At 45.1% G+C, this 15,165-nt stretch overlaps 1 protein-coding gene across 1 annotated transcript in view; it reads left to right on the top strand.

The window, feature by feature from the left end:
- The first annotated feature begins 1,392 nt into the window (after positions 1-1,392).
- LOC124009844 (5'-AMP-activated protein kinase subunit beta-2-like) overlaps positions 1,393-15,165 on the top strand; it is a 20,201-nt gene continuing 6,428 nt past the window's right edge. The window contains exons 1-7 of the mRNA XM_046322043.1: positions 1,393-1,504; positions 2,215-2,398; positions 2,760-2,911; positions 3,042-3,135; positions 6,390-6,504; positions 6,916-7,049; positions 15,145-15,165. The exon at positions 15,145-15,165 is cut by the window's right edge and continues 48 nt beyond it. Of these exons, the coding sequence (XP_046177999.1) occupies positions 2,246-2,398; positions 2,760-2,911; positions 3,042-3,135; positions 6,390-6,504; positions 6,916-7,049; positions 15,145-15,165 (669 nt within the window). The 5' untranslated portion in view covers positions 1,393-1,504; positions 2,215-2,245. The remainder of the gene's footprint in view (positions 1,505-2,214; positions 2,399-2,759; positions 2,912-3,041; positions 3,136-6,389; positions 6,505-6,915; positions 7,050-15,144) is intronic.

Raw genomic sequence — 15,165 nt, 5'->3', positions numbered from 1 at the left:
GGTAATCAAGAGTTCCCGAAGGTTAAGAAGAGGATCACAGAGAAGTCAGAGAAGGTATTAATGGCTGTCTTTCACATGCCAATGATTCCATCTAGGGTTTCATAACACATTTAGCAATGCCTTGTGCATGTTGTTTTATTAAACATATGCTTCTCAGCTAATACACCGTGTTAGGCTAATCCAACTTCTGTATAACATCAACCCAAAACACAACTTTGATAAAATCATCTAAATAAAGTTCTTACTTATAACTGGAATTGTAACCCAATGCCTTGTCTTGCATTTCCTCTGCCCCTCAGTCCTATTCCCACTCCCCAAGAAGCAGGCCAGTGATGACCCCAGTCGTTCCCATAGCTCCAGGGGAGCTACAGATGGAGTCCCCTGGGACCAGTGATGATGAGGAAGCCACAGGTCGGAAGGAGAGGGTCTCCAGCGTCAGGGAGCGCCATGAGCAAGCAGTGAGTTCAAAGCTGATGTGTCAGCAGATGATGTTATAAAGAGCAAAGAGTCCAAGAGTAAAAAGTATTCACAATATCAGCAAGGCTCTGACTGGACTGTTGCTTAGTAAGCTTTCATTGTTGTTTTTGTGGACTGATTTTTTTGTCAGCCTTGTGATTTTCTGTGTCTGGTGGTATGAAACCTCAAATGTATGTGAAATAGGTATCGTTAGAAGACATAATGGTCCTTTGTGGCTCAGTTGGTAGAGCATGGTGCTTGTAACCCCAGTGTAGTGGGTTTGATTCCCTAGACCACCCATATGTTAAATGTATGCAGGCATGACTGTAAGTAGCTTTGGATAAAAGTGTCTGCTAAATGGCATTTATTATTATATGATATAACCACACAAGTTTTCCATCAGTGCTAAGCTTCTGCTGGTCTACTGTACAGTATTCTCTAAAATACATTACAATACTGTTGAATAACTCACGCTATACTAAGCTCCTAATTGGGCATATTTAGTTATATGAAATAATGAATGACTTCATGTCTCTTTCATTTTTCATGACACTACTGAAGCACACAAAGGATGATCATACTGGAGATGGACCAATTGCTGCGACTCACTCGACATGGCCATGTTTCCTGCACATCCACTCAGTAACTGGCGTTTTCTCAGTAGTGAACGTAAAAAGTCCGAAATACAACCATTTTACTGACTGTGGGTGATGTCTATTAGTCTATGTTCTTATATAAATGACACAAATGAAAATTAAACGTTTCTATTGGTAAAATATGACACAGTACACAGGGCTGGTTTGCCGTAAAGTACTGTATATGTGTGTTGCTGGTTAACGATATATGCTAATTCCAGTTCTATCTGATCTTGGGTTAGGTGTTTCACTATTTCTGTTTATGAAACAGGTTCATCTATTTTTCCCAATGACTGCATAGTTTGTCCTGGTGGGGATCCGTAGTTGGTGGAATAACATTGTGAAGAAGAATGTTGACGTCAAAGTTGAAGAGGAGGACTCAGTGTTAAACAAACTTCGAATCGTGTCATTTGGTGAGTAACTGTCCCATACAGAACCGATTGATCAACATGGCATGTCACGATGTTAGCGTTGTCACTGGTTGGCATTTCACAATCACACCCTAAGTATAGCCCACGATAGGTATAGAGGCAGCAAAACATATTCCCTGCGGCGGTCAGGGGGAGCGATTTATGCTAGCTAACTGCTAAGGGAACTAACTGTAGCCTTTGCCTTGTTCAATTCTGTATTCTGATCTAGACTATAGTTATAGCCAGATTGCTTTGGTCGTTCAAGTTTGTTTCTTCGTGCTCGTGGAGCAGCACATCCATGACCCGACTTGTTGATTCAGGAGTGGGCTAGCCAGCTGGTGGTGGGCCGAGCAGAGCACTTCCAATTCTGGTAACAAGTCAGCTGTTTAGATAGCTAGCTCAACATGACTAACTTTAGCTAGCTAAGTACAGTCAATATTCAGCTCTGTTGCCAATGTCAGCAACTGTACACATTGATCATAGATTTGCTGGAAATTCTGTATAGCTAGCTAGCTAACATTAGCTAGTTATTCAAATGACAAGGCAAAACATATATCCAGTCCCCCTTAGTCTCTCTGCATCAAGCATCCTGTTGTTGTTGACCTTATCTAACTAATCTGAAATATGCAAGTAATGTTCAGAGGTTGGTATGGGTGGCAAGTTATGTCTTGTTGTTTGTAAGATGATGATGATGACTGTATGTTTTCTTTCAGCTTGTCCTGGCAGGAAACTTAGTAAAGGATCATGGGTAACACAGGCGACCGGATGTCCGGAGACCGCCATGGCGCCAAGGCCCATCGCTCTGACAGCAGAGACAAAGACCACGAGCCCAGCAAGATGGTGGACAGCACTGATGACCCTAACATCTTCAACACACACGGTCTGGGGTCCTCCAAGGTACCTCTGCTCTGGAACATAGGATATTTGGGGGCAGGGGCGTAAAGACCATCACACTAAACAGTTGCATGAACAACAGATGCAGGGGGGGGGGGTACATTTCCGGTGCAGATTAAGAAGATGATGATGGGAAGAGAAGTAGAAGCCATATTAGCCAAGTGAGATAAACCCTGGCTCTTTCTCTATCGATACCTTTCTCCTCGCCTCCTCAAAACCCACTGGAGAAGAAGGTCCAATGTGAGGGACCTTGGACCTTTTCTTCCAAGGAGGCAAGGAGATAATATGCGAGGAATCACAAAAAGCGTAGAGCCCCTGTCATTTCCACATTTTGATTTAAACTGAGTTTATTTTCTCCCGTTAGGTGTCGGACAAGGAGGAGCCCGACCTGGATGACCTGGTGAAGACCGGGCCTCAGTCCAGGCCCACAGTTATCCGCTGGGCCGGAGGAGGGAAGGAGGTTTACATCGCTGGATCCTTTAACAACTGGGGCAACAAGATCCACCTCAATAAGAGGTAGGGCAGGGGAAAGGAGAGGCCCTGGCCTGCATACTGTATTGCTGTTATACTATTTTATTAGTGACAACACTTTTGACACAGTTAATAGTGCATTAGCAGTGTATTAACACAGTATTTCTTCGCCAAGCCACAATGACTTTGTAGCGATCCTGGACTTGCCAGAGGGAGAGCACCAGTACAAGTTCTTTGTGGACGGACAGTGGGTCCATGACCCCTCAGAGGTAAACCCTACATATGGCTCTGGCCTAAACTAGACTACTAGATTGATATACTTTTTTTTGCCTGTTAAAAAAAATACATTCACACAAGTACATCCATTTAAAATGTGACAGGGATAGCACAATGAAGTCCGTGACTTATTTCCATCTATGATGTCATTTTTATTTTATTTTAGGCCTAACCTGAACATATAAAGGTTTAATAATATTTTTCAAATACAACAGTGCAGCTATTTTCAGCTGTGTTTTGGTGATCCATCCACACGGTTTATTTGTTATTAACCCTGCTATAACACTCCCTTTGTAACGGCGTTCGTCTGTTGAAAGAAGAGAGTCGGACCGAAATGCAGCGTGTTGGTTACTCATGACTTTAATGAATGAAACGCGGTACATGAAATAACTGATACTAAATACAAAAACAACAAACGGAACGAAAACCTAATTACAGCCTATCTGGTGAAACTACACAAAGACAGGAACAATCACCCACGAAATACAAAGCGAAACTAAGGCTGCCTAAATACGGTTCCCAATCAGAGACAACGAGAATCACCTGACTCTGATTGAGAATCGCCTCAGGCAGCCAAGCCTATACAACACCCCTAATCAGCCGCGATCCCAAATAATACAAACCACAATACGAAAACAACATATAAACCCATGTCACACCATGGCCTACCCAAACATATAACAAAAACACAAAATACAATGACCAAGGCGTGACAGAACCCCCCTAAGGTGCGGACTCCCGGACGCACCTCAAACCATAGGGAGGGTCCGGGTGGGCGTCTGTCCATGGTGGCGGCTCCGGCTCGGGACGTGGACCCCACTCCATTAATGTCCTTGTTCCTCCCCTTCGCGTCCTGGGATAATCCACCCTCGCCGCCGACCATGGCCTAATAGTCCTCACCCAGATCCCCACTGGACAGAGGGGCAGCTCGGGACAGAGGGGCAGCTCGGGACAGAGGGGCAGCTCGGGACAGAGGGGCAGCTCGGGACAGAGGGGCAGCTCGGGACAGAGGGGCAGCTCGGGACAGAGGGGCAGCTCGGGACAGAGGGGCAGCCCAGCACTGAGAGGAAGCCCAGCACTGAGAGGAAGCCCAGCACTGAGATGAAGCCCAGCACTGAGATGAAGCCCAGCACTGAGATGAAGCTCAGGCAGGTAGTAGGCTCCGGTAAATCCTGGCTGGCTGGCGGAACTGGAAGATTCAGGTTGACTAGCAGATCTGGAAGAGACTGGTTGACTGGCAGATCTGGAAGATTCTGGTTGACTGGCAGATCTGGAAGAGACTGGTTGACTGGCAGATCTGGAAGATTCTGGTTGACTGGCAGATCTGGAAGATTCTGGTTGACTGGCAGATCTGGAAGAGACTGGTTGACTGGCAGATCTGGAAGAGACTGGTTGACTGGCAGATCTGGAAGAGACTGGTTGACTGGCAGATCTGGAAGAGACTGGTTGACTGGCAGATCTGGAAGAGACTGGTTGTCTGGCAGATCTGGAAGAGACTGGTTGTCTGGCAGATCTGGAAGAGACTGGCAGATCTGGAAGAGACTGGTTGTCTGGCAGATCTAGAAGATCATGGCTGACTGGCGGATCTAGCTGCTCTATGCAGACTGACAGCTCTGGCTGCTTCTTACAGACTGATATCTCTGGCTGCTTCATGCAGACTGACAGCTCTGACTGCTCCATGCAGGCTGACAGCTCTCTGCAGACTGGCAGATCCTGGCTGACTGGCACTGGCGGATCCTGGCAGACTGGTGGATCCTGGCTGACTGGTGGATCTAACTGATCCTGACAGACTGGTGGCGCTGGGCAGACTGGCGGCGCTGGGCAGACTGGGAGCACTGGCGGCGTTGGGCAGACTGGCGGCGCTGGGCAGACTGGAGACTCCGGCAGCGCAGGAGAGGAGAAAGGCTCTGGCTGCGCTAATCAGGCGGGAGACTCCGGCAGCGCAGGAGAGGAGAAAAGCGCTGGCTGCGCTGAACAGGCGAGGCGCACTGAAGGCCTGGTGCGTGGTGCTGGAACTGGTGGTACTGGATTGAGGACACGCACAGGAAGCCTGGTGCGGGGAGCTGCTACCGGAGGACTGGTGTGTGGAGGTGGCTCTGGATAGACCGGACCGTGCAGGCGCACTGGAGCTCTTGAGCACCGAGCCTGCCCAAGCTTAGCTGGCTCGATGCCCACTCTAGCCCGGCCAATAGGAAGGGCTGGTATGTGCCGCACCGGGCTATGCTCCCGCACTGAAAACACAGTGCGCTCCATAGCATAACACGGTGCCTGCCCGGTCTCTATAGCCCAACGGTGTGCACAGGGAGTTTGCGCAGGTCTCCTACCTGGCATAACCATACTCCCTTCTAGCCCCCCCCCAATAATTTTTTTGGGCTGCTTTTCGGGCTTCCAACCATGTCGCCGTGCTGCCTCCTCATACCAGCGCCTCTCCGCTTATCCGCTTCTATTTCTTCCTTGGGACAGCGATATTCTCCAGGCTGAGCCCAGGGTCCTTTCCCGTCTAATTCCTCCTTTCGCTGCTGATGCTGTTGCTGTCGCTGCCAGTTTACACACTGCTCGGTCCGTGAGTGGTGGGTGATTCTGTAACGGCGTTCGTCTGTTGAAAGAAGAGAGTCGGACCGAAATGCAGCGTGTTGGTTACTCATGACTTTAATGAAAGAAACGCGGTACATGAAATAACTGATACTAAATACAAAAACAACAAACGGAACGAAAACCTAATTACAGCCTATCTGGTGAAACTACACAAAGACAAGAACAATCACCCACGAAATACAAAGCGAAACTAAGCCTGCCTAAATACGGTTCCCAATCAGAGACAACGAGAATCACCTGACACTGATTGAGAATCACCTCAGGCAGCCAAGCCTATACAACACCCCTAATCAGCCGCGATCCCAAATAATACAAACCCCAATACGAAAACAACATATAAACCCATGTCACACCCTGGCCTACCCAAACATATAACAAAAACACAAAATACAATGACCAAGGCGTGACACCCTTGTTTTGATGATCCATCCACACAGTTTATTTGTTATTAACCCTGCTATAACACTCCCTTGTTTTGATGATCCATCCACACGGTTTATTTGTTATTAACCCTGCTATAACACTCCCTTGTTTTGATGATCCATCCACACGGTTTATTTGTTATTAACCCTGCTATAACACTCCCTTGTTTTGATGATCCATCCACACAGTTTATTTGTTATTAACCCTGCTATAACACTCCCTCCCGCAGCCTGTGGTGACCAGCCAGTTGGGCACCATCAACAACCTGATCGAGGTGAAGCAGTCGGACTTTGAGGTGTTTGATGCTCTGCAGGTGGACTCTCTGGAATCTACCGACACCTCAGGTCAGTAGAGCCTCTAATCCTCTGTTGTCCTTTACATTAAGCTTGTATAGCCTTATCTATTTATGATTGGATTTGTGAAGGCAGGGTTTTCATCCCGTGTTGTCCCTTTGGGTTAAGCATAGCCTTGTACTGACCAAGAGTTGCCGACTTAATTAAGGTCATGCAAGTTTGGGCCAAGTTTCCTTCCTCATGGTAATCGCTGATCTGTACATGATTGGGTAAGAGTAGGCAGGTTTTCCATCCTATCACCATTCAAGCCTTTTCAGATCAGTGATTACTTCAAGGAAGGATGTAATGCTTGATCCTGATCAGGTGTTTAGGATAAGTTATGTAAATTGATGAAAACCCAAGAAATCAGTCACCATTTGAGAGTATATGAATGACATGCTGTGTGTCATTGTGTGTCCTTAGACCTGTCCAGCTCCCCTCCAGGTCCCTATGGACAGGAGCAGTACATGATCAGGCCTGAGGAACGCTCCAAAGCCCCGCCCATCCTCCCCCCACACCTCCTCCAGGTCATCCTCAACAAGGACACTAACATCTCTGTGAGTTTCCTTCTGCTTCTCTCTCTCTCTCTTTCTCTCTCTCTCTCTCTCTCTCTCTCTCTCTCTCTCTCTCTCTCTCTCTCTCTCTCTTTCTCTTTCTCTCTCTCTCTCTCTCTCTCTCTTATTCAATTACATTTGCTTTATTGGCATAATGTAACAATGTGCATAATGCCAAAGCTTACTTTGGAGATTTACAATATTAACATAATTAAAATAATAATAATCAATATTGTCAACAGGACAACAGTAACAAGAATAATCAAGGGTCAAAATAACCATACATTGAACAATAACAATGGCATAGAGGACATGTGCATGTTAGTAGGTCTGTCACACACTGTCCCTCATCTTCTGTCTGGCAGCAATGTAGTGCGCTGCCAACCCACAGCTCTCTGCGTCCTCCCCCAACAGGACGGGCAGCCTACTCTCATCAGAGAGGTCTTTGAAACCTTGAATAAGGGTTTCGCATTTGGGGAAATCACGCTGTCTAATTGTTTTATATTTTTGACATTTTGTCAGGAAATGCAGTTCTGTCTCGGGTTCTGCTGTGGTGCAGTGGTTGCACAGCCATTCCTCTATAGGGAGCCAGGTTCTGCTGTGGTGCAGTGGTTGCACAGTCATTCCTCTACAGGGAGCCAGGTTCTGCTGTGGTGCAGTGGTTGCACAGCCATTCCTCTACAGGGAGCCAGGTTCTGCTGTGGTGCAGTGGTTGACCAGCCATTCCTCTATAGGGAGCCAGGTTCTGCTGTGGTGCAGTGGTTGCACAGCCATTCCTCTACAGGGAGCCAGGTTCTGCTGTGGTGCAGTGGTTGCACAGCCATTCCTCTACAGGGAGCCAGGTTCTGCTGTGGTGCAGTGGTTGCACAGCCATTCCTCTACAGGGAGCCAGGTTCTGCTGTGGTGCAGTGGTTGCACAGCCATTCCTCTACAGGGAGCCAGGTTCTGCTGTGGTGCAGTGGTTGCACAGCCATTCCTCTATAGGGAGCCAGGTTCTGTGGTTGCACAGCCGTTCCTCTATAGGGAGCCAGGTTCTGCTGTGGTGCAGTGGTTGCACAGCCATTCCTCTATAGGGAGCCAGGTTCTGCTGTGGTGCAGTGGTTGCACAGCCATTCCTCTATAGGGAGCCAGGTTCTGCTGTGGTGCAGTGGTTGCACAGCCATTCCTCTATAGGGAGCCAGGTTCTGCTGTGGTGCAGTGGTTGCACAGCCATTCCTCTATAGGGAGCCAGGTTCTGCTGTGGTACAGTGGTTGCACAGCCATTCCTCTATAGGGAGCCAGGTTCTGCTGTGGTGCAGTGGTTGCACAGCCATTCCTCTACAGGGAGCCAGGTTCTGCTGTTCTGCTGTGGTGCAGTGGTTGCACAGCCATTCCTCTATAGGGAGCCAGGTTCTGCTGTGGTGCAGTGGTTGCACAGCCATTCCTCTATAGGGAGCCAGGTTCTGCTGTGGTGCAGTGGTTGCACAGCCATTCCTCTACAGGGAGCCAGGTTCTGCTGTGGTACAGTGGTTGCACAGCCATTCCTCTATAGGGAGCCAGGTTTTCCTGTGTCTATCCTTTTCAATGACAAGGCGGTGCTCACTGAGCCTGTACTTTCTCAAGGGTTTTCTAAAGTTTTGATCAGTAACCAAGGTCAAATAGTTTGCCACGGTGTACTGTCGATTGTGCTCCCCAATAAGCAGTGAGGGAAAAAGTACCCAATTTTCATACTTGAGTAATTTTCTATTAAGGTATATTTACTTTTATTCAAGTAAAAGTGAAAGTCACCCAGTAAAATACTACCTGAGTAAAAGTCTAAAAGTATTTGGTTTTAAATATACTTAAGTATCAAAAGTAAATATAATTGCTAAAATATACTTAAGTATCAAAAGTAAAAGTATAAATCATTTTGCATTCCTTATATTAAACAAACCAGACAGCACAATCTTGATTTTTTTTTTTTACTGATAGCCAGGGGCCCACTCAAACACTCATATACAAACGAAACACATATGTTTATAGAGTCCGCCAGATCAGAGGCAGTAGGGATGACCAGGGATGCTCTCTTGTTTAAAGTATTTTTACTTAAGTCTTTTATGCCACTGTCAATAAGTAATGTAGTTTTGTTTTGACAGTGTTGTAATTTGGTTTATTCCGATTTATTGGATTTTCTGGTTCTGAGGATTCAGCGTGTTAGTAGAACTCAGCCCCAGGACCAGCTAGATGATGGGATTCTGTTCTTTTTTCTCTCTCTCTCTCTCTCTCTCTCTCTCTCTCTCTCTCTCTCTCTCTCTCTCTCTCTCTCTCTCTCTCTCTCTCTCTCTCTCTCTCTCTCTCTCTCTCTCTCTCTCTCTCTCTCTCTCTCTTTGGGTTCTCTCTCTCTCTCTCTCTCTTTGGGTTCTCTCTCTCTCTCTCTCTCTTTGGGTTCTCTCTCTCTCTCTCTCTCTTTGGGTTCTCTCTCTCTCATTCAATTTCACTTTAAGGCCTTTATTGGCATGGGAAACATGTTAACATTGCCAAAGCAAGTGATAATAAACAATAGTAAAATAAACAATACAAATTAACAGTAAACATTACAATCACAAAAGTTGCAAAATAATAAATACATTTCAAATCTTATATTAAGTGCAAATAGTTCAAGTACAAAAGGGAAAATAGATCAAAGTAAATATGGGTTGTATTTACAGTGTGTTTGTTCTTCACTGGTTGCCCTTTTCTTGTGGCAACAGGTTACACATTTTGCTGCTGTGATGGCACACTGGTATTTCACCCAGTAGATATGAGAGTTTATCAAAATTTGGTTTGTGGTCATACATATGGTCATACATTTGGCAGGTTAGGAAGTGCAGCTCAGTTTCCACCTCATTTTGTGGGCAGTGTGCACATAGCCTGTATTCTCTTGAGAGCCAGGTCTGCCTTTGGCGGCCTTTCTCAACAGCCCCAGGACCAGCTTGCTTAGGGGACTCTTCTCCAGGTTCATCTCACTGTAGGTGATGGCTTTGTTATTGAAGGTTTCGGAATCGATTCCTTTTAGAAGGTTGTAGAATTTAACGTCTCTTTTCTGGAATTTTATAATTAGCGGGTATCGACCTAATTCTGCTCTGCATGCATTATTTGGTGTTTTACGTTGTACACAAATTATATTTTTGATAAATGTTTGTCCCATTTTGTGAATTCTTGGTTGGTGAGCAAACCCCAGACCTCTCAACCATATGGGTTCTATAATTGATTCAAGCATTTTTAGCCAGATCCTAATTGGTATGTCAAATTTAATTTTCATTTTGATGGCATAGAAGGCCCTTCTTGCCTTGTCTCTCAGATCGTTCTCAGCTTTGTGAAAGTTACCTGTGGCGCTGATGTGTAGGCCAAGGTACAGTGGGGCAAAAAAGTATTTAGTCAGCCACCAATTGTGCAAGTTCTCCCAACTTAAAAAGATGAGAGAGGCCTGTAATTTTCATCATAGGTACACTTCAACTATGACAGACAAAATGAGAAAAAAATCCAGAAAATCACATTTTTCAGATTTTTTATGAATTTATTTGCAAATTATGGTGGAAAATAAGTATTTGGTCAATAACAAAAGTTTATCTCAATACTTTGTTATATACCCTTTGTTGGCAATGACAGAGGTCAAACGTTTTCTGTAAGTCTTCACAAGGTTTTCACACACTGTTGCTGGCATTTTGGCCCATTCCTCCATGCAGATCTCCTCTAGAGCAGTGATGTTTTGGGGCTGTTGCTGGGCAACACAGACTTTCAACTCCCTCCAAAGATTTTCTATGGGGTTGAGATCTGGAGACTGGCTAGGCTACTCCAGGACCTTGAAATGCTTCTTATGAAGCCACTCCTTCGTTGCCCGGGGGGTGTTTTTGGGATCATTGTCATGCTGAAAGACCCAGCCACGTTTCATCTTCAATGCCCTTGCTGATGGAAGGAGGTTTTCACTCAAAATCTCACAAGAGATGGCCCCATTCATTCTTTCCTTTACACGGATCAGTCGTCCTGGTCCCTTTGCAGAAAAACAGCCCCAAAGCATGATGTTTCCACCCCCATGCTTCACAGTAGGTATGGTGTTCTTTGGATGCAACTCAGCATTCTTTGTCCTCCAAACACGACGAGTTGAGTTTTTACCAAAAAGTTATATTTTGGTTTCATCTGACCATATGACATTCTCCCAATCTTCTTCTGGATCATCCAAATGCTCTCTAGCCAACTTTAGACGGGCCTGGACATGTACTGGCTTAAGCAGGGGGACACGTCTGGCACTGCAGGATTTGAGTCCCTGGCGGCGTAGTGTGTTACTGATGGTAGGCTTTGTTACTTTGGTCCCAGCTTTCTGCAGGTCATTCAGTAGGTCCCCCCGTGTGGTTCTGGGATTTTTGCCCACCGTTCTTGTGATCATTTTGACCCCACGCTGTGAAATCTTGCGTGGAGCCCCAGATCGAGGGAGATTATCAGTGGTCTTATATGTCTTCCATTTCGTAATAATTGCTCCCACAGTTGATTTCTTCAAACCAAGCTGCTTACCTATTGCAGATTCAGTCTTCCCAGCCTGGTGCAGGTCTACAATTTTGTTTCTGGTGTCCTTTGACAGCTCGTTGGTCTTGGCCATAGTGGAGTTTGGAGTGTGACTGTTTGAGGTTGTGGACAGGTGTCTTTTATACTGATAACAAGTTCAAACAGGTGCCATTAATACAGGTAACGAGTGGAGGACAGAGGAGCCTCTTAAAGAAGACGTTACAGGTCTGTGAGAACCAGAAATCTTGCTTGTTTGTAGGTGACCAAATACATATTTTCCACCATAATTTGCAAATAAATTCATTAAAAATCCTACAATATGATTTCCTGGATATTTTTTTCTCATTTTGTCTGTCATAGTTGAAGTGTACCTCTGGTCCTTCTGTAGCTCAGTTGGTAGAGCATGGCGCTTGTAACACCAGGGTAGTGGGTTCGATTCCCGGGACCACCCATACGTAGAATGTATGCACACATGACTGTAAGTCGCTTTGGATAAAAGCGTCTGCTAAATGGCATTTATTATTATTATTATTTATTGATGAAAATTCCAGGCCTCTCTCATCTTTTTAAGTGGGAGAACTTGCACAATTGGTGGCTGACTAAATACTTTTTTTGCCCCACTGTATGAATAGTTTTTTGTGTGCTCTAGGGCAATGATGAATTTGTAGTTGTGGTCCTGGCAACTGAACCTTTTTTGGAACACCATTATTTTTGTCTTACTGAGATTTACTCAGGGCCCAGGTCTGACAGTGCCGAAGATCTAGGTGCTGCTGTAGGCCCTCCTTGGTTGTGGACAGAAGCACCAGATCATCAGCAAACAGTAGACATTTGACTTCAGATTCTAGTAGGGTGAGACCGGGTGCTGCAGACTTTTCTAGTGCCCGCGCCAATTTGTTTATATATATGTTGAAGAGGGTGGGGCTTAAGCTGCATCCTTGTCTCACCCCATGGCCCTGTGTATCTTGACACTAGGCGAGACCCATATGCAGACACAGGAGGCAGATAGTTGGAGTTTAAGATGTTTAATAAATCCAAAGGGAATAGACAAGAGAATGGTCGTGGACAGGCAAAAAGGTCATAACCAGATCAGAGTCCAGGAGGTACAGAGTGGCAGGCAGACTCGAGGTCAGGGCAGGCAGAATGGTCAGGTAGGCGGGTACAGAGTCCAGAATAGGCAAGGGTCAAAACCGGGAGGACTAGAACAAGGAGAAAAGGCAAAGCAGGAAAATGGGAAAAACGCTGGTAGGCTTGAACGTACAAGACGAACTGGCACAGAGAGACAGGAAACGCAGGGATAAATACACTGGTACAGAGAGACAGGAAACACAGGGATAAATACACTGGTACAGAGAGACAGGAAACACAGGGATAAATACACTGGTACAGAGAGACAGGAAACACAGGGATAAATACACTGGTACAGAGAGACAGGAAACACAGGGATAAATACACTGGTACAGAGAGGAAACACAGGGATAAATAAACAGAGAGACAGGGATAAATACACTGGTACAGAGAGACAGGAAACACAGGGATAAATACACTGGTACAGAGAGACAGGAAACACAGGGATAAATACACTGGTACAGAGAGAAACACAGGGAAACAGAGAGACAGGAAACACAGGGATAAATACACTGGTACAGAGAGACAGGAAACACAGGGATAAATACACTGGTACAGAGAGACAGGAAACACAGGGATAAATACACTGGTACAGAGAGAAACACAGGGAAACACAGGGATAAATACACTGGTACTGGTACAGAGAGACAGGAAACACAGGGATAAATACACTGGTACAGAGAGACAGGAAACACAGGGATAAATACACTGGTACAGAGAGACAGGAAACACAGGGATAAATACACTGGTACAGAGAGACAGGAAACACAGGGATAAATACACTGGTACAGAGAGACAGGTAACACAGGGATAAATACACTGGTACAGAGAGACAGGTAACACAGGGATAAATACACTGGGGAAAACAAGCGACACCTGGAGGGGGTGGAGACAATAATGAGGACAGGTGAAAGAGATCAGGGTGTGGCAGTGGAAAGAAATGTGTTTTTTTTGCCAATTTTAACCGCACACTTGTTGTTTGTGTACATGGATTTTATAATGTGTTACGTTTTTCCCCCAACACCATTTTCCATCAATTTGTATAGCAGACCCTCATGCCAAAATGAATCTAAAACTTTTTTGAAATCAACAAAGCATGAGAAGAGTTTGTCTTTGTTTTGTTTGTTTGTCAGTTAGGGTGTGCAGGGTGAATACGAGGTCTGTCTCACGGTAATTTGGTAAAAAGCCAATTTTACATTTGCTCAGTTAAATTGTTTTCACTGAGGAAATGTACATGTCTGTTGTTAATGATAATGCATAGGATTTCCCCAAGGTTGCTGTTGACACATATCCCACTGTAGTTATTGGGGTCAAATGAGTCTCCACTTTTGTGGATTGGGGTGATCAGTCATTGGTTTCAAATATTGGGGAAGATGCCAGAGCCAAGGATGATGTTAAACAGTTTAAGCCATTTGGAATTTGTGGTCTGTATATTTTATCATTTAATTTAGGATACCATCAACATCACAGGCCTTTTTGGGTTGGAGGGTTTAGTATTTTGTCCTGTAGTTCATTCAATAAAATTAGAGAACCCAGTGGGTTCTGGTCTTTAATAGTTGATTCTAAGATTTGTATTTCATCATGTATACTATGTTTTTGTTGTTTGTTCTTTGTTAAAGAACCAAAACGATTGGAGAAGTGGTTTTGGAGAGGTCAAATATACTGTTTAGGTTTTCTACTGCATTTACATTTACATTTAAGTCATTTAGCAGACGCTCTTATCCAGAGCGACTTACAAATTGGTGCATTCACCTTATGACATCCAGTGGGACAGTCACTTAACAATAGTGCATCTAAAACTTAGTGGAAAGTTTTGTCCAGGAAGTTGTCTATATGGGATAGAATGTGTTGTTGCCTAATTGTTTTTTGGTAGGTTTATACTACTTTCCTTCCATAGCATTTCTTAATATTATACTTCTCTCTCCTCTTTCTCTCTCCCTCATCTTATCTGAACTTCTCTCTGTCTCCCTCTCTCCTCTTTCTCTCTCCCTCATCTTATCTGAACTTCTCTCTGTCCCTCTCTCCTCTTTCTCTCTCCCTAATCTTATCTGATTTTCTCTGTCTCCCTCTCTCCTCTTTCTCTCTCCCTCATCTTATCTGATCTTCTCTCTGTCTCCCTATCTCCTCTTTCTCTCTCCCTCATCTTATCTGAACTTCTCTCTGTCCCTCTCTCCTCTTTCTCTCTCCCTCATCTTATCTGATCTTCTCTCTGTCCCTCTCTCCTCTTTCTCTCTCCCTCATCTTATCTGATCTTCTCTCTGTCTCCCTCTCTCCTCTTTCTCTCTCCCTAATCTTATCTGATCTTCTCTCTGTCTCCCTCTCTCCTCTTTCTCTCTCCCTCATCTTATCTGATCTTCTCTCTAGTCCTCTCTCCTCTTTCTCATTCTCTTTCGCTCTCCCATCTCTGCATTGTAAATTCCAATTTGGAACCATCTTGATTACTAATTCGTCTTCTCTCTCTCTTCCTCTCCTACAGTGCGACCCAGCCTTGCTGCCT

The sequence above is a fragment of the Oncorhynchus gorbuscha genome, linkage group LG22 (genome assembly GCF_021184085.1).
Source record: "Oncorhynchus gorbuscha isolate QuinsamMale2020 ecotype Even-year linkage group LG22, OgorEven_v1.0, whole genome shotgun sequence".
NCBI lineage: Eukaryota > Metazoa > Chordata > Actinopteri > Salmoniformes > Salmonidae > Oncorhynchus > Oncorhynchus gorbuscha.
The sequence above is the reverse complement of the archived record's forward strand: the minus strand, read 5'-3'. Positions and strand labels throughout refer to the sequence as shown.